The sequence below is a fragment of the Topomyia yanbarensis genome, chromosome 1, assembly GCF_030247195.1.
Source record: "Topomyia yanbarensis strain Yona2022 chromosome 1, ASM3024719v1, whole genome shotgun sequence".
Classification (NCBI taxonomy): domain Eukaryota; kingdom Metazoa; phylum Arthropoda; class Insecta; order Diptera; family Culicidae; genus Topomyia; species Topomyia yanbarensis.
In genome coordinates, this window is record NC_080670.1 from 85,658,475 (window position 1) to 85,683,453 (window position 24,979).

Below are 24,979 nucleotides of genomic sequence, written 5' to 3' on the forward strand. Positions count from 1 at the left end.
TGGGTGCAAACGAGATTATAGGCGGGGTAGCCGGTATTTTGGCCCTGTTACCTGCCACTGAAGCATAAGATGACACACCATTGTAGGATGGTGTGTTCGAGATAGAAGATCCTGGTATAGGTAGAGAAGTTATTCTATTTCGACGCGGTTAATCCGTTTAAGCTTGTTTTCCTGAAGTGTACCTGAAGAAGTAGGTAATTCTTTTATTTGCTGTTTTTATTGCTTTGATCGAGAATTTATATTTGTTTCTCTAAGTCCAAAGATTCGGTTTATGGTTTTCGCTACAATTAGCGCATTTGAAAGTGTTTGTGGTTTTTCCACTGGACGAGTATCTTTTGTGTGATTTATCACCACAGATCTTACATTTGGAATCGAAATTACCATTTTTCGTGCTGTGCCCAAAGCCTTGGCATCTACGACACTGGATCAGATTTTGAATTCTGCCCCATGTCGTCTATAATTTTTCCACTTTACTCGCACGTGGAACATAAAACGTGCTTTTTCTAATGCTTTCAAATTACTAACCTCATTATGGTCAAAATGAATTAAATAAAGCTCCTGGATAATTCCAGAGCGTACTGGCGTGTTAGTGCCACTAGCCTTTCTCTTCATAAGAATAACTTGTGATGCAGAAAAGCCTGGTAATTTTTTCAATTCGTTGGATATTTCGTCCAGTTGCGGTAGCCCTTTCAAGACAGCCTTGAATGGTCTATCTGTCTTGAAATCATATGAATAAAATTCATATAACTTCTTTGTAAGATACTGGAGTAGTTGTCCTACTAAATGACGTATTCTGTTCAATAGTTTCGGGCTTCAAAATAGAAAAAAAAGGATTGAGATATTAACTCACGGCACCAATTTGCATCAGAAAATGCTTTAGCACGCATACCCTAAAGATCCCCATTAAATATTTCTTTAGACGGAATTATTCTTGAAATATGTTTTAGTTTTGAAAAAGACTTATTGGGTAGTAAGTAAATAGTCTTGAGAAAGACTGATAGTCGAAAAAATATAGGTAGTGTTTAGAAAGACTGATCGAGCGAAAATATAGGTATCCTTGAGAATGACTGTTGCTGTTGAAAAACTCTAGGTAAACCAGAAGCTACTATGGGCAGATCACTTGTGATACATTTAAAAAAATCAGCGAAATTAAATGCATTTCTTTCCATCAAAATAGAAACTTATAATGCATTTTCGTTGCGTGCAATGTATTTGGCGTTGCGTGTAAAACGTCAAAAAATAGCCCTACATTCAACAAAACATCGAACAAAGTGGATCAGCGTAGGACGATTGCCAAACAATCTTTTCTGCGAGGGAGTGCAATATTGATGTGAACATGGAAATTAAATGCATTTTTTTAATTTGATGCAAATTTGTAATTGTAATTGTAATTTATTTAGCATTAACGATACCCTGGTGGTTGTACCATTTGTCAGGTCAAATAGGTAATTTGTTATACGTTGCTAGAGTGATCTGCCCCTAGAGGAACTATCAAGATTTGTGACCGGTTCGAACGAAGGTTCAAGTCAGTATGATGCGTACGAGTCGTGTCGGCAAGGTTCAAATCGTTTCATAAAATACTCGCCCGAAACACAAGACATAGTTACCAGCCAACGATATTTAAAAAAGACGAATATACAATGGAAAAAGGATCAAATTTTTGAAAAATTCTTCTATTCACGTAATATACCTTTGCGCCTGTTAATGATCAGTTCAATTATTTTAGCTGAGAATAACAACATTTGAAAATTATGTCAACATGTATTATTATACGTTATTAATTATTATTAAAGTTATTAATACGTTCAACAATAATTTTGTGATCATAATAGAAACCCATTGAATCAAAATGTGTACCATTTTATTGTTTTCATGCATTTGTTTCGTTCCAGCGCACATTTTGCCTAATTTATTTGTGTTTCACGTCAAACGATTTTTTATCTGTGATGGTAAAAACAACCAACAATCTACAGTGACACAATCTCATATTCGTACACCTCTAGTGTACCCAAACAAATTTTTACACAACACGCTATCGTTTCCATCTTTATCCCTTAATTTTGTATTGAAAAATATTGACAACCTCACTTAGGTACAGAAAATGCTGTCGAGCTGTCAAATTTAACTATCGCTCTGTCAATTTTAACCATGCTCCAGAGTAGGGTTATTTTGCAAATAACATTCGAAGTGTCAGATTTTAACCAAAAGTTAAAAATTTTACCAAATGGTTCACAGCCTAAAATGAAGGTAAATCACTTTATGGAATCTTTGAAATTGTTCAAAGGTAAAATGTCGTTAAAAACTTTGATGCAGCCAAGCGCAGAGACTGTGGACTTTTTTGTATAGGTTAGTATATGTCCCCTAGAAATTTGGTCTTCATTGGTGGAATGATGGATCAGAATGTGTATTTTAATATGAATATCTTACAATAAATTTTAAAGCAAAGTTTCCATAAAATGGTACGTTTACCACACGCAGAAAAATTATTTTTAATCTCAATTAATATGAGGGCTGAATCCAAAAATTTAAAAAGTTGTTCTGTGTTCAATAAAAAATATATGTTAATATAAATAAAACAAATGTTTATTTAATTCTAAAGCGTTTATTGGATCAAATATTTTCAACGATTAAATCCAAAAAATATGTTGTTGATCTCACGATAACAATAACCGAAACAAAATCAAATTTAGTTAATTCAATAACGTCGTTTTGTAGATTTAAACGTAATAAATATTTGAATCAATGCATATCAGACGTTGAATCAAAAACGATGTTTGTTAATTCAAAATGTTTCCTTTATTATTTTAAATGTAATAAATATTGGAATTAAAACACTTTAAATGTTGAAGGAAAACCATTTTTGTTTTGCTTAAAAGAATGAATTCAGAGAATACACATAATTTGACTGGTTCCCAGTTATACCCATTCTGGAACTGGTTCGGGATTCTGACTGGAGTCAGTATGGATACGAATCAATCGGTTTCGGAATCCATACTGACTCCATTCAGGATTCTGAATCAAATTCCGAATGATTTGACCGGGTTGCAGGGCCTATAATTGTATTTACTGAGCCTTGATTTGACAACGGATCTGCGTCAATTACAACAAAACAATCAGTGTCTACTATTCATTTTCTCTAGGAAGTTGGTGCTGACGAATATGAGACATAACGTTCTTTAACTCAAACAACAATTTTAGGGCGTTACCGATGACTTGAGAGAGCGTTTCCGTTCCATCTGTCAATCCCACTGATTGCAGCGTCAATTTCAACAGCAGTGTACATATGTTCAAATGGCTTAGATTTGTATCACCAACGAGGTAAATATCCCCAAAATGCTGTACAATCAGCTGCAAACTAGCCGTCAAAGTTGAAGTGCACGCTACGCGAGGATGTTTATCGGAGTGTCCTTGATCTACTACTCGTACGCGTTGATGTTGAAAGTTGCTTTAAAGGAAGAAATAGAGTTGTCATCAGTAGTTCTATAGAACAAACAAATATCAATTTACCTTGAGTTGTCGTATCTTGAAAGAAATGAATTGCTATCTCAATCAATATTCACCATTAGGATTAGTAATTAGTAACTTACCAAATGCGGACTTTGGTTCTGCATTGTACTTTCTTGAGGTGAGGTTTCAATGATAAATGCGCTGAATGTTTGCTCAGAGATCTTTCAAAGAATCCGTTTGGAATCCTTGATGGGCACAACAATATTGATCGCCCAAATTGCTCACTCGCGGTAGAAAAATGTCGTGTTTCCACATTCGTTCGTTTTTCGTACAATTTCATTCGATATCGAATTTGATAGACAGCGCCCTTCGTGCTCAACAATAGTACCTTTAGTTTAGATGCACGTGGAAACAATTTTTTTTTAGTTAGAAGAGTCTTTTCTTTGTTTGTTTCAATTCAACAAGGATTGTTAAAATCATGCAGTCAGTCATTTTGAATCAATCAGCAGGATATTTTTTTTCAATCACTAAATTCTTTGAAACAAACAATAATTTTGTCGATCTACACGAAGTACTAACAACAAAACTTCTAAGATTGATTCAACATATATCCTGGTTGACCCAACCCAAAAATCCATTCAATTTAATAAATTTCTTGATTCAAAATAAATAAAAAATCTCGATTAAAATCAAAGAAATTATTTGTAGAATCAAATATGCACTATTCTTTTGTGTGTAAGAAATGGTGGATATTGGAAATTGGATAAGGAGAAGAACCTAAAGCTAGGGGCTGATCACTTGTGATACATTTTTAAAAATCAGCGAAACTAAATGCATTTATTTCCATCAACATAGAAATTCATAATGTATTTTGTGTTGCGTGCAATGTTTTTGCGTTGCGTGCAATGTTGTTTGCGTTGCGTGTAAGACGTCAAAACCCTACAGAAAAACTAGCCCTATATTTAACAAAACGTCGAACAAAGTGGATCAGCGTAGGACGTTTGTTAAACAAACTTTTCTGCGAGGGAGTGCAAAGCTGATGCAAAAATGGAAATTAAATGCATTTTTTTCTAATTTGATGCAAATTTGTTATACATTCTTAGAGTGATCTGCCCCTAGACCTAAAGCATAAGGCGTGCAAAAAACGTTTGGAGTAATTTTATAATTGTTTAAATGCTTTGGATTCTCCACTGCGGACCCTGTTTATTAATTGATTAGAAAAATAAATGGAAGTATTTGGATAAAAAGTGCAAAACTATCCGGATTATAATGAGAATGATCTTAGAAACTACTATTTAGAAGAATAGGATAAACTTTAAGTTGAATACACACACAAACTAGTGGTCAGCATTCCAATACGATTGAAAACTGTAATTACAAACAAAAGCTAGCGCATTGAATATTTATTATAGAAATTTCAATTGATTTTTGAAATAATATGTGTACTGTACGAATATGAGATTGCGTGTGTATTTGACTATCTAGAAAGTGAACTGCGGAGAAAAAAACAGCATTTTTTGCAACATATGCCCCGGCTTTGTATGGCAGCACGTCTAGGATATCCTCTAAGGACGGTTGGTTTCAAAATCGTCCAATGAAGGACGTTAATTGGACCGTTACCGATGACTTGAGAGAGCGTTTCCGTTCCATCTGTCAATCCCACTGATTGCAGCGTCAATTTCAACAGCAGTGTACATATGTTCAAATGGCTTAGATTTGTATCACCAACGAGGTAAATATCCCCAAAATGCTGTACAATCAGCTGCAAACTAGCCGTCAAAGTTGAAGTGCACGCTACGCGAGGATGTTTATCGGAGTGTCCTTGATCTACTACTCGTACGCGTTGATGTTGAAAGTTGCTTTAAAGGAAGAAATAGAGTTGTCATCAGTAGTTCTATAGAACAAACAAATATCAATTTACCTTGAGTTGTCGTTTCTTGAAAGAAATGAATTGCTATCTCAATCAATATTCACCATTAGGATTAGTAATTAGTAACTTACCAAATGCGGACTTTGGTTCTGCATTGTACTTTCTTGAGGTGAGGTTTCAATGATAAATGCGCTGAATGTTTGCTCAGAGATCTTTCAAAGAATCCGTTTGGAATCCTTGATGGGCACAACAATATTGATCGCCCAAATTGCTCACTCGCGGTAGAAAAATGTCGTGTTTCCACATTCGTTCGTTTTTCGTACAATTTCATTCGATATCGAATTTGATAGACAGCGCCCTTCGTGCTCAACAATAGTACCTTTAGTTTAGATGCACGTGGAAACAATTTTTTTTTAGTTAGAAGAGTCTTTTCTTTGTTTGTTTCAATTCAACAAGGATTGTTAAAATCATGCAGTCAGTCATTTTGAATCAATCAGCAGGATATTTTTTTCAATCACTAAATTCTTTGAAACAAACAATAATTTTGTCGATCTACACGAAGTACTAACAACAAAACTTCTAAGATTGATTCAACATATATCCTGGTTGACCCAACCCAAAAATCCATTCAATTTAATAAATTTCTTGATTCAAAATGAATAAAAAATCTCGATTAAAATCAAAGAAATTATTTGTAGAATCAAATATGCACTATTCTTTTGCGTGTAAGAAATGGTGGATATTGGAAATTGGATAAGGAGAAGAACCTAAAGCTAGGGGCTGATCACTTGTGATACATTTTTAAAAATCAGCGAAACTAAATGCATTTATTTCCATCAACATAGAAATTCATAATGTATTTTGTGTTGCGTGCAATGTTTTTGCGTTGCGTGCAATGTTGTTTGCGTTGCGTGTAAGACGTCAAAACCCTACAGAAAAACTAGCCCTATATTTAACAAAACGTCGAACAAAGTGGATCAGCGTAGGACGTTTGTTAAACAAACTTTTCTGCCAGGGCAGGGCAAAGCTGATGCAAAAATGGAAATTAAATGCATTTTTTTCTAATTTGATGCAAATTTGTTATACATTCTTAGAGTGATCTTCCCCTAGACCTAAAGCATACGGCTTGCAAAAAACGTTTGGAGTAATTTTATAATTGTTTAAATGCTTTGGATTCTCCACTGCGGACCCTGTTTATTAATTGATTAGAAAAATAAATGGAAGTATTTGGATAAAAAGTGCAAAACTATCCGGATTATAATGAGAATGATCTTAGAAACTACTATTTAGAAGAATGGGATAAACTTTAAGTTGAATACACACACAAACTAGTGGTCAGCATTCCAATACGATTGAAAACTGTAATTACAAACAAAAGCTAGCGCATTGAATATTTATTATAGAAATTTCTATTGATTTTTGAAATAATATGTGTACTGTACGAATATGAGATTGCGTGTGTATTTGACTATCTAGAAAGTGAACTGCGGAGAAAAAACAGCATTTTTTGCAACATATGCCCCGGCTTTGTATGACAGCACGTCCAGGATATCCTCTAAGGACGGTTGGTTTCAAAATCGTCCAATGAAGGACGTTAATTGGACCAATTTGGACAGCGTCCTAATAATCGTTCAACAAACGTCCATCGTAGGACCCGTTTTGAACGACTTTGAAACAATCAGTGGGTAGTTAATGTTCGATTGAATTCGTTTTTTGACAGCTGAACCCGAATCCGATCGATCCAAAATGGAGTCTCTGCAGTTCTCTTTCTAGAGTTTTTCTAATTGTTCCGCACTCGAATGAAATTTCATTAATAATGCACATTAATCTACATCTGTACTCTTCGTAGAAGCAATTTCAAATATTTTCTGTGTTGAAATTCTAACAAATTAAGAGAAATCAGCAAAACAAAAGTTTGTTTGCAATTCTTATTACCCCTTTTCAAAAGTTAATATGGACTTATTGATAGTGTAGGAACCTGAAATTCGCACATGGTATTTGCTAGAATGTTGCATTTTCAATGTAACTGGAGCATGTCTTGTACACAATCTTTTTTTCGATTTCCACCCATATAAATAATTTTGTTAAATTTTAATATTTTGTTTCATCCTCTCTAGCGAACTGAAGAACGTTCTGTTCAGTTGGCGGTACGAGTGCATAGAACGCTGGAGTTGGCCGATGATAAATTCTACGTTATAACTTGTGGTAAAACTGGATTTGCAAGGTAAGATGCAATACTAATCCATGTTTTCGAATAGAAGCTTGTACTATCATAATTAGTGAGCACCTTCAATATAATTTTACATTATAAAATTAGCCCTCTAGTACCCAAATTATTTTGCTAAATCTTTACAGCAAAACTGGATTTGCTAAGAGTTCAGCTTTGCTATTTTTGTTTCGCTGATTTTTAGTAAAGCTCATTATTTTGACGAAAATCAGCAAATCTATAGAATTTAATTGCTGAAACATTCAGTGAAAGAATGGCAATTTATCTGAGTTCCAGCAAATCAAACTCTTTTGAATTGCTGTAATTTTAGCGAAATATTTTTTGCTGGAAGTATTGCTGATCAGGGTTGCCACATTGAAATCTGTATTATTTCGTGAAAAAATCTGGAAATCTGTACCGTGGGAGAAAAATTCTGAATCGAAAATCGAAAAAATTAACTAGAAGCTTCTCAAAAAAACAATACTTTAACAATGAAAAATTAAATATGATAACCGACCACAAATATAACAATCAGATTGATTTTTTTTCTTTATCTGGAAAAAAAATGATATTTAAATTTGGCGTTTCTGTTCCATACATTAGCGGTTGCTTAAGGTTTGAACTGCATACGATGCTTTTTAAGCGTTATTTCAAATTCTGATATGCTGGGTTCTACTAACCTACACTGAAAATCTGTATTTAAGCCAAAAATCTGTATATACAGAATCTTGGTCGTAAACTATTTATCATGTTTTACATTTCTTATAAAAGAAATGTATAGAATTCGCTCAAACTTTCAAGATTTTTTCCGAGGCCCGGAGGGCCGAGTCTTATATACCAATCGACTCAGCTCGACGATTTGGGACAATGTCTGTGTGTGTGTGTCTGTGTGTGTGTGTGTATGTAACGGACAAATTCTCATTCGTGTTTCTCAGCAATGGCTGAACCGATCTTATCCAAACCAATTTTAAATCAAAGAACTAAAAAACAGTATGAATTGTTTTTGTTTTTGATTCTGATGTTTAGTTTTTAAGATATGAATGTTTGAATGCGTAAAAATGGCGTTTTTTGCAGTTTTTTTAAATTATCTGCCGGAATTAACAATATAGATTAACAATTTATATGTTTTTAGACAGCTTTAACGAATACCTTTCGAACAAGCTATAGATTGTTGAAATCGGGCTATTATCAAAAGAGATATTTAACATTAAATGCGGACGAAAGATTTTTATCATTTCCCATTGCCAGAAATATGACCAAAAACATGTAATCTATTATTAACGCCAAAACGGCTTATTTTAGGTCAATAGTATCTTCGGAGAATTTAATGGAGGAAATATGCTCTTTCTTTTGGTATTGTGCTTTTGCTGATTAATCCCCCTATGAGTGAGATATTTTCACAAATTTTCTTGGAAGTGATTATAACGAAATGATGTCTTCAGCAAATTTGTAGCTCTTACTTTTGCGAATAACTTTACTGAAGACTTCAAATATCTATTTTGAATACTTTAAAAGTTATGGCTTGTTGTTTGTGGATTACTCTTTGTCGCCTATTTATTGTTCAATATAGTAATAATCCATTGAAATAAGCCAAACATTATTTCGATAAAACGAATTTTGTATTTCATTTTTCTATTCACAACCGCTAGAAATAATCACCGAACACTTCCAAGTTGTCTGGAAGGAACTTGATAACTTATCAGTGCAAAAATGTTCATTTGTACGAACCTTCTGACTGCAATTTTTCTAACTTATGACCATCGGATCGATCTGAAACCTTTCGAAAAATGAAAAGCGAAATAAATAACTCCAAGCAACGGCGTAGCCAAGAGAAGGTTTTGGGGTTTAACACCATACAGCCCCCCCCCCCCCACCACACCAAAAAAAAAATTGGATTGGAGTTGAAAATTTATTGATGCAAACTGATTTAATTCAATATTACAATACTAATTACCTGATCCGTACATTGATAACCTGTTGTTGTAAACATCATGAGGACTTTTGATAAATTGTCGGAATGGGGTCCTGATATGTAACTGATCTATTGGTCTTGATTTTACAGTTGTCTAATAGCATCAATATCAAATTCCTGCCTGAAAACATTCCAATAGAAAATTCCAGAGTTCTGTAATCAATCATAATCCTCAGATTTATTTTCAAATTTTCAGCCTTTTTCCTACACAATATTACGAAAGCTTATTAAACAATTTTTCCTAATAAGTTTGTGAAAATTATAAACTATTTGAAATTTTTTAATAGTTTTATTTTTTATTTAACCGTTATTTTTTAATAAATAGTGACCATCGCTTCACAACGTAGTCTATTTTTCATGGCTTGCGGTGAGCACGATCTCTCGAATTGCTGAACTGAAAATTATGGAATAGAAATTAATTTTTAGTATGCTTTACAGACCCGCTGCAGCGCGCTGGTGCTCTAAGACGATTTCGCTAGATTTTTAGAGCACTGTGCACTAGACTGCCCAGAAAAATGATGAATTTTTGAAAACTCAATCGGCCCACCCCTGAGTCGATTCCTAGTCCCACCAGAAGTACTTGTACCAAATTTGAAGCAAATCGGACAAGTCTAACTACCGGACCAACGTGCCTGAAGTTTATATTGGATTTTTCAACAATTTACACGGAGAAAACTCACTAGCTCGTATTTTCGCCGCTAGGTGGCACTGTATATATCGTATTATCACTGTAAGTGAAAATAAGAAAGATATTTTAATTATCTACAACTTTGTCGAAGACTGCTAGTAAATCCGGCTATGTTAAAAGAAGTTATTAAACTTTTAACGAAGTGATGTCTGAGTCAGTTTTGCATGGGGCCTAGCAGTGCATGGTTGTGTATCAGTACTCGAGTCCCGCAAACTATATATTTTTGTGAAATAATGGTTAGATTTAGCCGAATAGTATGTTTACAAGAATTATAGTAAATAATACGAGTTATGTTTTGGTTAGAAAATTTTAGTTCCACCTGTGACCGCATAGAGGGCGCCACTACAAATTTTTCATAGAAGAGAGATAGAGTATCAAGATGTTCAGAAGAAATACTGAAAAATGCCTGTTCTATAACTTTGTAGAAGACACCAAATTTCTATCTCTCTCCGTTGAAAAGTTAGTATTGGCGCCCTCTATGCGGTAACAGGTGGACCTAAAGTTTTCTAATCAAAGCATGACTCGTATTATTTACTATAATTCTTCTGAACATACCATTGAGCTAAACCTAATGATTATTTCACAAAAATGTTTAGTTCGTGTGAATCGAGTACTGATACACAACCATGCACTGTTAGGCCCCATGCAAAACTGACTCAGACATCACTTCGTTAAAAGTTTAATAACTTCTTTTAACAAAGTCGGATTTACTTGCAGTCTTCGACTAAGTTGTAGACAATTCAATTATCCTTCTTATTTTCACTTACAGTGATAATACGATGCATACAGTGCCACCTAGCGGCGAAAATGCGTGCTGGTGGGTTTTCTCCATGTAAATTGTTGAAAATTCCCATACAAACTTCAGGCCCCTTGGTCCGGTAGTTAGACTTGTCCGATTTGCTTCAAATTTGGTGCAAGTACTCCTGGTGGGACTAGGAATCGACGCAGAGGTGGGCCGATAGGGGTCATTTTTTTCCTGTCACCCTACTGTGCACCCAGTGCATTAACGCAAGTGACGGAAGGTTATCGAAAAGTTTCGTGAAAATGAAAGTTCCAGTAATGATGATGATTTTCCCAAACGGTTCGTTTTCGTGAGGTTTTTATTTGTTCTTTGGCATTAGGATTAGCGATAATAATTCAAATCAAGAATACTACTGGGAAGTCACCTTTAGAAAAAGTCGATGTCGAAGTAAAATTTGAAACTATGCAACTATGTACTTCAGAGATAGCGTGATATCAGGAGCTGCGATTTCATTTCAACGCTTTTTTGTGAAAAGGGCGATACTTACAAATGTAAACATAGGGCTTTTTTCTTACATGCGAATGAGGGCTTTGAAACGCAACAAATTAACCTAAAAATTTTGATTCTACGATATTGCTTTCTTAAACTACAGCAAAAAATACAACGGGCGAAACTGTATTTTAGTTTGTTTATTTAAAGTTTCGCCCTCCACGCTCCATGCAAACAAACAGGGCGATACTTTTTTTGCTAGCAGTTTAGAGGCGAAACTGTTATTTTCGTATTTTTTTAGGATTATCAAACTGATACCAGCTGTAAATAGTAACAATGATCTCTATTGAAAAAACCCGGACGAAATCGGTGGTGTAAAACGGTAGTTATTGTAAAAAAACGTAAGGGCGATACTTCAATGCTGATAGATGGGACCGAAAAAGTAAACAATCGCCAAAGGGCCGATACTATCATTTTGTCAATTTCAATAGCAAAAACAAATTTTAATTTAATAATTTCAAATACTTTATGAAGTTTTGGGTTTCGATCACTGAATCATGCAATCTAGGATGTCAAAAAACACAATAGTTCTTAAATAGGAAATAAAACCAAGTCTGGAAATATTCACTGTTGATTTTCTTTGAATGGTATCACTGCTAGTATCGCCCTTTTCAAGAAAAAGCGTTGATTTCTTAGTTCTCAGTCGCGTTGGAAATTTGAGTAAAATATAAACTTCAAATCGATTCAAAAAAAAAAATTCGTTTTTTTTTGTTTCAGTACAATATATAACCCCTTTAGGAAAATTCAGTTTTCCCACCACAATATAGATATTTTATTAACAGAGCATTAACAATAATTCGTTGGTATGTCCATTTTATGGGCCATTTTTTCGCTTTCCCATTGATTTGGTTTGAGATTTCTAGCACTGATGTTGTCCTATGCTGATTTGAGCGATTCTCTGAGTCCTACCACTATCCCATGTAGTATGTGTATTCAAAAACATCGCGAAGCATCAAGTTCTAAATGCTCTCAAACGATATAATATCCGAAGAGTGATAAGAGTTATAAGAAATGTCTCATCACACTGTTAGGTGGATTAAACACGTTTTATCTTATTAATTTAAGAAGATCGGGTAAAAAAGAATGCGATGCATAAACGAGCAGACTGTTGGCACTAAATACGTGACGCGAAAATCTCGCCAACTTATGACTATACGCACAATGATGCCACCTGATCACTTTTGATGATAAAGTATGGATCGCGTGAGATAGATGTCTTTTCAATAAAACTGCAAATCAATCGATGCTTGTTATTATTTTTCAGCCTCAATGTTCCGGCATTTTAAATTCGGCGCACACTTTGTATTCAAAAGCGAATTTTTGAAATTCTTCAGGTGAAATTCAGACGTAAATAAACAAAAAAAAAATTTTGTTTGTGGTTACGTATATTACAGTAAGATTCCGTTTTTGGCACGTTCCGTCTTTGGCATGCTCCCATTTTGGCACACTCCGATTTTGGCAACAAATGGGTTCCCTTTTTGCAACATTCTTGTACATAATAAGTTTTTGAAAAATGTGCAGTAGATATTTTTTTCCTATCAATTGACATCACAGTTGACTTTATTTCCAAACATAGGAGTCCTATTAACCCTCAAATGCGCAAATATTTTTTTTAAAATATTGTTAAAATTGTCTCATAGTTTCAATATATTACTGTGGTAATTTTGAGATGTTTTTCGCAATGTTGTTTTCAAACAGCGTTAATCATTTAAGGGTTAACTATATTTTACACTATACGTGTCGTATTTAATGATTACAATAAGTATTGAAATGTATTATTTATGTAAAATATAACTGGTAACAGTGTAACTAGTGTCTGATGGAATCAATTTTTATAGTAAGACCCAGAGTCTGTGCACGTTAAGAGTCAAGTACAGAGGAATGCTCTACACTGCATAATAGGACTAGTTCTGGAGAAAATTTTCAATAGAACCTTAGTAACACTGCGAGCCTCTTTCTCTTTCGATTATTACGATGTCACTACAAAACTTGGCACTAAATTTTCAATACATATCGAAAGCCCGTATTTAGGAATACAAAACTGATAGCTCCTAAATAGTTTGTTTTAGCTTCATGATGTCTTTGGTAAATTTATAAGTTTTTTCGGCGATTTTTTTAAATGAATGTAATTAGGGTGGTCCTTGTGGTTAGGGTGTTCAAAGTGTTTAGATGTGTGAAGTTTACCTGTGCAATGCCCTACAATATACTAATAAATAAATTGAAGCAACTTTTGCTGAATAAACAAAGCTATCTATAATGGTTAATTTGCTATGATTTTTTTTAAAAGATTTGAGGTAGGGTGGCTCTTGAAAAATTGTTCATTAATTTTTAGAAAGAAGGATAACAGCTCCAGTAGCGAAATCAACACTATCATGCAGTGAATTGTTTGAGTTTTGACGTCCAGTGGACCGAAGAAATTCGACCGAAGAAAAGCGATGTTACACCTCCGTAATGAGGGTCATTATACTAGAGAAGGGCGCGAAGATTGTGAGAATTCTACTGGACGACGCACAGTGTCGTAAAAAACCTCAAAATTTTATTTTGGATTTTTCATGATTTAATATTTTTTCTGTTTGTGAATAGGTTGAATAGAGTCTTCTCAAAATATTAAGTCTTGAGGACAAGACAAATTATAGATTTTTTACAGACCTTCAAAGGTGAAAGAGATTATCAATTCTGGGAAAAATTGTGTTCAAACCTATGTTATTCAAATGAATATATCGTTTTAGTTAAGATTCCGATTAGGGTCGAACTGATTTCATTCGTAAGGTTATTCGGTGGACTTATATTTACTATTCAATTTAGTCGATACAAGGCTTTCTTCTCAGTCAATCTTTCTGAAGAACAAATAATAAATCGCGCATTAAATTAAAATTATTTATTCAGAGCGGCTGTACTTTTTTAGAAACAGTTCGAAAAGATCGCTTGTAGTTCATGATTCTTGAAAATTAGTGTACTTTTCAAAAATAAATGTCTTGTTTTCCCCCTTTCTGCCCGAGATATGAAAAAATGGTGATTTTTCATGATATGTCTGAAGGAGACGCATGCTAATGTTTGACTACCCAGGGTTTGCAATATAATTTATAAATGTCTCTTAGCATTATTAACAATTGAAAAAATGTGTATTCTGTTAAAATACACTAAACCAATTTTTTTAAAATGAATTTTCAGATATGGTGCACTTTATATTCGTAAATGTTGAATTTTCAAACCAAAAAAATAAAACATTAACACCAAATATGAATTCAGCGACGTAAAACTACCCCAATGTGAAGTTTTCATCAAATTCAAACCCCTTTTGATGTTTTATCCGACTTTTGTATGGAAGGTGATCACTGTGCGACAACTGAATTTGCTAAAAACACGAATAAAATTAAATTTTCTTATTTTTTTCTTTCATTTCATTCCATTTTACACATGATTCCTTGAAACATTTTCGAAGTCGTAAATTGAAAATCCAAAACTCAAAAATAAGGCTTTATTTTTGGCACGGTTTCGGTTTTGGCAACTGAAAAAAATAAAATGGTTGCCAAAAACGGAATCCTACTGTACATTTACGGCCACGTAAAGTTCTTTTTACGCGCTATCGAAAAATCTATTCATTCGTGGAATAGCTTTGAATTTGCCTTAAATAACAAAAATGCTGAAATTTAAAAACTTCACCTAGGGTAATGAGCCTATTTTCGCCTTGACCATGTGAAGGCGTTGGTTAGAGCGGCGTTAGCCATCTTTGTTCATCACATTGGTTCAGTTGGCAAGGCTATTTTTGTTATCATGATGGTTCGTAAGAAGAAAGCAGAAATATTAGTGCCAATTCATACGCATTGCATCAATTTTATTCCGAGTAACTAATGAAATGGAGAGGCACCCTGCCTAATTCGATTTAAATAGGCTCTTCACTGTAATACGCTCGAAAACTCAATATCGCTTACAACGTGTACGAAACAGAATGTAATGCAACATAAACACATTGGAGAATGTATTACACAGTACTTGAAGTGCAGAACTAGAGCCAGCGCCACATGTCTAATACAAAAGATGAATAAAAGATTCCGCCAACTAGCCCCAGACTCCCTTAACACTCGGAATACCAAGGGGGTAAAAAAAATGGGAACGTTTACGTTGACCGGACATATCTCAGCCGCTACATATTCGATTTTAAATCTGTCTTCACCAATAGAAAGGTATGTGTTTTGTGAACACGTCGAATTAAAAAAATAGAAGAATAGAGTTGTCTACCTTAAGTTAGAGTAAAAAGAGTATAACAAAGTCAGTGAGAAAAAAATGGGAACGCTTCTTTGACTTGCCATATCTTAGCTGTTTGCTCACCAATTTTAATTCTTTCTTCACCATTCGATAGGTAAATCTTTTATAAAATCAGTGAACAAAGAATGATGGAAAACAAATTTGTATAACCGAAGAAATTGTAAAAAAAGTAATTGAGAGTCAGTACAGACGAAATGAGTGTTTCTGTTCAAACAATCGTTTCTCGACCGTTTGTCAACCAATTTCAATTTTCCTTACACCAATGCAATCTTAGAGCTTCTAAACTTGTAATATATGCAATAAATAGTAGATTTTCAAAAAATACTATACTTTTTCGAGTTTTTAGGAGATAGGATTTTTACAATGTACGTGGCATACGGTTGATTGAAATTCTTTGCGACTTGTTAGTTTTACAGTTTGAAAATTACCTGTTTACTCAATAGCCCTACATATTATACATGGATATTATTATGTCAAAATGTTTGCACAAACGTGGAGAAACACAATGTTGTATGTAAGTTACTAAATAATAGAGTCCGTAATGAGGGTCATTATACTAGAGAAGGGCGCGAAGATTGTGAGAATTCTACTGGACGACGCACAGTGTCGTAAAAAACCTCAAAATTTTATTTTGGATTTTTCATGATTTAATATTTTTTCTGTTTGTGAATAGGTTGAATAGAGTCTTCTCAAAATATTAAGTCTTGAGGACAAGACAAATTATAGATTTTTTACAGACCTTCAAAGGTGAAAGAGATTATCAATTCTGGGAAAAATTGTGTTCAAACCTATGTTATTCAAATGAATATATCGTTTTAGTTAAGATTCCGATTAGGGTCGAACTGATTTCATTCGTAAGGTTATTCGGTGGACTTATATTTACTATTCAATTTAGTCGATACAAGGCTTTCTTCTCAGTCAATCTTTCTGAAGAACAAATAATAAATCGCGCATTAAATTAAAATTATTTATTCAGAGCGGCTGTACTTTTTTAGAAACAGTTCGAAAAGATCGCTTGTAGTTCATGATTCTTGAAAATTAGTGTACTTTTCAAAAATAAATGTCTTGTTTTCCCCCTTTCTGCCCGAGATATGAAAAAATGGTGATTTTTCATGATATGTCTGAAGGAGACGCATGCTAATGTTTGACTACCCAGGGTTTGCAATATAATTTATAAATGTCTCTTAGCATTATTAACAATTGAAAAAATGTGTATTCTGTTAAAATACACTAAACCAATTTTTTTAAAATGAATTTTCAGATATGGTGCACTTTATATTCGTAAATGTTGAATTTTCAAACCAAAAAAATAAAACATTAACACCAAATATGAATTCAGCGACGTAAAACTACCCCAATGTGAAGTTTTCATCAAATTCAAACCCCTTTTGATGTTTTATCCGACTTTTGTATGGAAGGTGATCACTGTGCGACAACTGAATTTGCTAAAAACACGAATAAAATTAAATTTTCTTATTTTTTTCTTTCATTTCATTCCATTTTACACATGATTCCTTGAAACATTTTCGAAGTCGTAAATTGAAAATCCAAAACTCAAAAATAAGGCTTTATTTTTGGCACGGTTTCGGTTTTGGCAACTGAAAAAAATAAAATGGTTGCCAAAAACGGAATCCTACTGTACATTTACGGCCACGTAAAGTTCTTTTTACGCGCTATCGAAAAATCTATTCATTCGTGGAATAGCTTTGAATTTGCCTTAAATAACAAAAATGCTGAAATTTAAAAACTTCACCTAGGGTAATGAGCCTATTTTCGCCTTGACCATGTGAAGGCGTTGGTTAGAGCGGCGTTAGCCATCTTTGTTCATCACATTGGTTCAGTTGGCAAGGCTATTTTTGTTATCATGATGGTTCGTAAGAAGAAAGCAGAAATATTAGTGCCAATTCATACGCATTGCATCAATTTTATTCCGAGTAACTAATGAAATGGAGAGGCACCCTGCCTAATTCGATTTAAATAGGCTCTTCACTGTAATACGCTCGAAAACTCAATATCGCTTACAACGTGTACGAAACAGAATGTAATGCAACATAAACACATTGGAGAATGTATTACACAGTACTTGAAGTGCAGAACTAGAGCCAGCGCCACATGTCTAATACAAAAGATGAATAAAAGATTCCGCCAACTAGCCCCAGACTCCCTTAACACTCGGAATACCAAGGGGGTAAAAAAAATGGGAACGTTTACGTTGACCGGACATATCTCAGCCGCTACATATTCGATTTTAAATCTGTCTTCACCAATAGAAAGGTATGTGTTTTGTGAACACGTCGAATTAAAAAAATAGAAGAATAGAGTTGTCTACCTTAAGTTAGAGTAAAAAGAGTATAACAAAGTCAGTGAGAAAAAAATGGGAACGCTTCTTTGACTTGCCATATCTTAGCTGTTTGCTCACCAATTTTAATTCTTTCTTCACCATTCGATAGGTAAATCTTTTATAAAATCAGTGAACAAAGAATGATGGAAAACAAATTTGTATAACCGAAGAAATTGTAAAAAAAGTAATTGAGAGTCAGTACAGACGAAATGAGTGTTTCTGTTCAAACAATCGTTTCTCGACCGTTTGTCAACCAATTTCAATTTTCCTTACACCAATGCAATCTTAGAGCTTCTAAACTTGTAATATATGCAATAAATAGTAGATTTTCAAAAAATACTATACTTTTTCGAGTTTTTAGGAGATAGGATTTTTACAATGTACGTGGCATACGGTTGATTGAAATTCTTTGCGACTTGTTAGTTTTACAGTTTGAAAATTACCTGTTTACTCAATAGCCCTACATATTATACATGGATATTATTATGTCAAAATGTTTGCACAAACGTGGAGAAACACAATGTTGTATGTAAGTTACTAAATAATAGAGTGTGTTAGGACGATTCAGTAAATACGAAGAAGTTCAGAATTTTACAATATTCGTCATATAACTCTAAATTTGAAGCGATAACCTATACATTTTAATACACCAATCGATTGTAATTGATGGCGGCTACAATTTCTGAAAAAACACATTTTTATATTTTCACAAAAAAATAGCCAAAAGTACGTAGAAGTACAGAAATTTCATTTAGTTGGCAAATAACGTCGAATTCAAAGCGATGGCCTATACCTTTGATGCGTCCAATGATTAAGCCCTACGTTGTGGATGAGAGGTTCGTCCTTACCGGGATTTGTCAGGGGTCGAGAATCCAAATTGAGGAACGTGGGTTCAGGGTTATTTTCGTTACAGGTCACTCTTTGGATGGTATCCAGGCAATCAGGTAAGCGGTGTACTTTTCTCTCCTTGGCACATCCGGTAAGTTATACGGTTTAATATATTTAATAAATCTTTTAAACTTCTATGTTGAAAACCAACCGCTCTTGGCGGTGGTCGGATTGCGACTACCAAAATCTAACAATTATTTTTCATGCCAAATTTATAATTTTAAAACACATCTGTCCGTCTGGCATCACGGTTAACAACCGCTGAGTCTGTGCAACTTTACTACTATACAGAATCGATGACGCTACCTATTCAACTACGATTGTATCTCCATATATTATACTAAGCTCACTGACAAATTTGGGGTACGGCCAGAGAAGTTGCTGTGCCACAACAACCTTTTTATATACCAATCGATTATAATTGCTTTTGGTTACAATTTCTGGAAGAATATTTTTTATATATTCTCAAAAATAGACAAAAGTACGTAGAACTACAGTAATTTCATTTAGTTGACAAATAACTTCAAGTATTCAAAGCTATTACCTATGCAATTTATACACCAATCGATTGTAATTGATTTTGGCTACGATTTCTGAAAGAACAAATTTTTATATTTTCTCAAAATAGCCAAAAATACGTACAAGTACAGAAATTTCATTTAGTGGGTAAATAACGTCGAATTCTAAGGGATGATTCATACTTTTTTATACACCAATCGATTGCAATTGATGGCGGCTACAATTATTTAAAGAACACATATTTATATTTTCTCAATAAATAGACAAAATACGTAGAAGTACGAAAATTTGATGTAGTTGGTAAATAAGATCAAATTCGAAGTGATGGCCTACACTTTTATATATACCAATCGATTGTAATTGATTTCGGCTACAATTGTTGCAAGATAAACTTTTCATATTTTCACAAAAAACGACTGAAATACGTAGAAGTACAGAAATTTGGTCTGATTGGCACATAACTGCAAATTCAAAGGGATGACACACTTTTTATACACCAACCTATTGTAATTGATAGCGGCTACAATTTCTGAAAAACACATTTTTTATATTTTCTCAAAAAATAGCCAAAAGTACGTAGAAGTACGGAAATTCAATTTAGTTGGCAAATAACGTCAAATTCAAAGTGATGAACTATACCTTTTTATATACCAATCGATTATAATTGATTTTGGTTACAATTTCTGGAAGAACGATTTTTATATTTTCCCAAAAAATAGACAAAAGTACGTACAACTAAAGCAATTTCATTTAGTTGACAAATAACTTCAAGTATTTAAAGCTATCACCTATGCAATTTATACACCAATCTGTTGTAATTGATTTTGGCTACAATTTTTGAAAGAACAAATTTTTATATTTTCTCAAAAGCAATACGTATAAGCACAGAAATTTCATTTAGTGGGTAAATAACATCGAATTCTAAGGGATGATTTATACTGTTTTATACACCAATCGATTGTAATTGATGGCGGCTACAATTTGTGAGAAAACAATTTTTATATTTTGTCCAAAAATTGACAAAATACAAAGAAGTACAGCAATTTCAAATAGTTGGCATATAACTTTGAATTCATGTAACATAATTTGGGAAATACTGTCTTAACCACTATTCTCATCAGACCTTACTCCCTCCGATTTTTGATCACTGTAGTCATTTCTAAGAGGAAAAAATTCATCGGAATAATACCCTCCATATGGTCGCCGATGGATCTTCGGTCTTCAAGAATGAAAAGTATCATATAAACTGGATTGTAAAATTATGCGTTTCATCCAAGACGAAGAGAAACAAAGATAAGAGCATTTGTCACTTTTAAGTGTATTAGTTTTTTTAGTTGTTAAATTAAACATGGTGTCCGGGACCCTGGAAGTAAACATAACTATCCGGACGAGTATGTTTAAAAAATTTCTGACATCAGGATCGGTAACAAAGCCAATTATGTCATTTGTTTATGTTTTTCTTCTTCATGTTCTCCGATAAAGCAGTTTTATCGAAGGAAAATGATAACCGTACTCATACATAGAAAAATGTGGCCACCTGGCAGTCTTGCGTTTCATAGATGTTAAATTATTCGGTTGTATTTGTGACATCGCCATTTTTTTGATTCTGGGTTAAATTTTCAATAGAACCTCATGGCGGGATTTTTTTATAGAGGTTCTAACTTTAGAATCATTCGCCTCTGTTATCGGGTTAGAAGATTCTATTTTAAAAACGCTTTTAATCCACCTAACAGTGTGATGAGACATTTCTTATAACTCTTATCACTCTCTTCGGATATTATATCGTTTGAGAACATTTAGAACTTGATGCTTCGCGATGTTTTTGGTAACACATACTACATGGGAAAGTGGCAGGACTCAGAGAATCGCTCAAATCAGCATAGGACAACATCATTGCTAGAAATCTCAAATCAAATCAATGGGAAGCGAAAAAATGGCCCATAAAATAGACATAGCTACGAATTATTGTTAATGCTCTGTTAATAAAATATCTAAATTGTGGTGGGAAAACTGAATTTTCCTAAAGGGGTTATATATTGTACTGAGCCAAAAAAATCGCATTTTTTTAATAGATTTGAAGTTTATACTTTACTCAAATTACCAACGCGACTGAGAACTAAGAAATCAACGCTTTTTCTTGAAAAGGGCGATACTAGCAGTGATACCATTCAAAGAAAATCAACAGTGAATATTTCCATACTTGGTTTTATTTCATATTTAAGAACTATTGTGTTTTTTGACATCCTAGATTGCATGATTCAGTGATCGAAACCCAAAACTTCATAAAGTATTGAAATTATTAAATAAATTAAATTAAATTAAAATATTGAAATTGACAAAATGATAGTATCGTCCCTTTGGCGATTGTTTACTTTTTCGGTCCCACCTATCAGCATTGAAGTATCGTTCTTACGTTTTTTACAATAACTACCATTCTACACCACCGATTTCGTCCGGGTTTTTTTCAATAGCGATCATTGTTACTATTTACAGCTGGTATCAGCTTGATAATCCTCAAAAAATACGAAAATGACAGTTTCGCTTCTAAACTGCTAGCAAAAAAAGTATCGCCCTGTTTGTTTGCATGGAATGTGGAGGGTGAAACTTTAAATAAACAAACAAAAATACAGTTTCGCCCGTTGTATTTTTTGCTGTAGTTTAAGAAAGCAATATCGTAGAATCAAAATTTTTAGGTTAATTGGTTGCGTTTCAAAGCCCTCATTCGCATGTATGAAAAAAGCCTTATGTTTACATTTGTAAGTATCGCCATTTTCACAAAAAAGGGTTGAAATGAAATCGCAGCTCCGGATATCACGCTATCTCTGAAGTGCATGCGTGCATAGTTCCAAATTTTACTTCGACATCGACTTTTTCTAAAGGTGACTTCCCAGTAGTATCCTTGATTTGAATTATTATCGCTAATCCTAATGCCAAAGAACAAATAAAAACCTCTCGAAAACTAACCGTTTGGGAAAATCATCATCATTACTGGAATTTTCATTTTCACGAAACTTTTCGATAACCTTCCGTCACTTGCGTTAATGCACTGGGTGCACAGTGCTCTGAAAATCTAGCGAAATCGTCTTAGGGCACCAGCGGGTCTAATTCAGAGCTATCTGCGCGGCGAGTAAAGTAAAGAATACTAAAAATTAATTTCTATTCCATAATTTTCAGTTCAGCAATTCGAGAGATCGTGCTCACCGCAAGCCATGAAAAATAGACTACGTTGTGAAGCGATGGTCACTATTTATTAAAAAATCACGGTTAAATAAAAAAAAATTATACTATTAACAAATTTCAAATAGTTTATAATTTTCACAAACTTATTAAGAAAAATTAATTGGTATACGAATTGGAATAGGTTCGCCAAATTTTGGAAGAAGTCTATAAAAAACCCCTTGAAAATTACCTAAAAATTGTTGTAGTTCGATACAATAAAAAATCCCCAAAAATGAAATGTACCTATTAATGTGAAACACAGTGAATAATACATAAAATAAAGACCCATTTCTATCAGTCTCATGGTGTATTTTAGGCTGACAAAATGGGGACATTGACTAAATCGAGCAATTTTTTTCTTTATAATAAACTGAAGCTGTTAAAATATTCTTCCCGTCCCTTGATGTAGTCTGATAACTATTTCTGATTATGATGAACTTTTTATTTTTGCATATTTCCATCTTCATGATAAGGAAAACATGCTCAAGAAAGGATTTACTCGAATTCAGTCTTGTTCGTCTGCTAGAGCCCATCAAACATATGTTCATATTTGGCTGATAAAATCAGGGTTTCAATGTATTATAATAGATATTCAGCATTCGAAGAAGTTTCTTGTGAACGAGTGTAGAACGACTTTGTTTCTACTTACTTGAAGTCAGCGGCGTAGCCAGAAACTCGGTTTGGTGGGGGTTTGGTGAAAATCTATCATACTGTCCAAACGGCATAATTCCGAAATCGTAATTTTTAAAGTTTTAAAATTATGCAGAATTAATTTTTCAGAAAATAGTAACAGAGTTCGTGTCTTTAGCGAATTTGTTGAGACTTTATTGTAGTCATGAATATTAACCTGAGAAAAATCACCATAAATACTTCTTGGACGATATACCGTCAAAATTATTTTATCAAATGATGCGCTGTTTAACGTTTGTAAAACTCATCGAAGATACTAACCCTCTGAAATTGGCGGTTTCAAAATGATGCTATCTTGACCTTAAATTACTGTTTTTAAACATTTGACCTATACATATAATTGGTCATACAACAAAAATCAAATGCTCATCAAAATCGATCAGAACCTGCTAGAATCGAATGGAAATCGTCATTTTTCATAAATTTCTCTCTACATTCGGAAATTGTTATCCTCGTTATTAATCATATTACGTTTTCGTCTCAACTCGACGCATTCCCAAAAAAAACCTGTTTTAATCCACCTAGTGGTGCAATTGTGCTTGTCTCATTTGTCCAGACTACGATTCCATGGCTGGTTATGTTCAATACAATGGTGGAAATGAATATTACATGTTCAGTACGATTTGCACATACATACAATTGATCGACAGCTACGATCTTGAGATACTATGTGATACTGAAACATCGCTTGAAACCAGCGGCGGATCATGGAGAAAGGTCCGGGAGGTCCAGATCCTGCCGAAAATTTTCAACTTGTTAAGAAATTTTAAACTAGTTTTAATTTTAAAGTAGCAACCCCTCACTGCATACTCCCTCCGGGCCGGTATGATTGACGATTTTTAGAGTGATTGCATAACCTTTCTATATGAGAAAGACAAAAATGTGCCAAAGTCCAAAGAAGTCAATTTTTGTCAAACATCTCAATGTTTCATGCATTTTAAAGTCATTTGGCATCAAAAATACAAATTTGATTTTGAAAATTTTTCATTTCAGTTTATATGGGAATTTGCTGTGTGATTGCACTCTTCAACTCGTAACTCCGGAACCGGAAGTCCAATCAATAAAAAAAATCAATAGCAGCCGATGGGAAGATTGTACCTTTCATTTGAGACTAATTTTGTGCAAATCGGTCCAGCCATCTCTGAGAAACAGAGGTCACATTTTTTCCACATACACACATACATACACACACAGACATTTTCCGATCTCGACGAACTCAGTCGATTGGCATATGACACTCGGCCCTCCGGGTCGGGATTAGATTGACGAATTTTAGAGTGAATGAGAAAGGCAAGAACATTTTTAGCAAATGTTGAAAGTTATGCATTTTTTTGGTGAGCAGTTCTATGTTTCATAGACATTAAATCAATTTTAACTTCGCTTCCTATTAAATAAAGACCCTTGTTTCGTCTGGCGCCCAGGCCCTACGTTGTGTAGTCGGTTCGTCTTTTAATCGGAATATGCGGGACCATGAATTCATTTTATTCCTCTGGTTGCAGAGACATGTGAACAGCAGCAAAATAGATTAATCGACCATCAAACCGTGTGAATAAAACGAGCAATAGCCATATACTAAAACCAA

General features: G+C 33.9%; 1 protein-coding gene across 1 annotated transcript in view; it reads left to right on the forward strand.

Moving 5' to 3' along the window:
- LOC131693959 (uncharacterized) overlaps positions 1–24,979 on the forward strand; it is a 426,221-nt gene that overhangs the window by 241,061 nt on the left and 160,181 nt on the right. Inside the window, exon 4 of the mRNA XM_058982266.1 lies at positions 7,435–7,541. Coding sequence (XP_058838249.1) covers positions 7,435–7,541 — 107 coding nt within the window. The remainder of the gene's footprint in view (positions 1–7,434; positions 7,542–24,979) is intronic.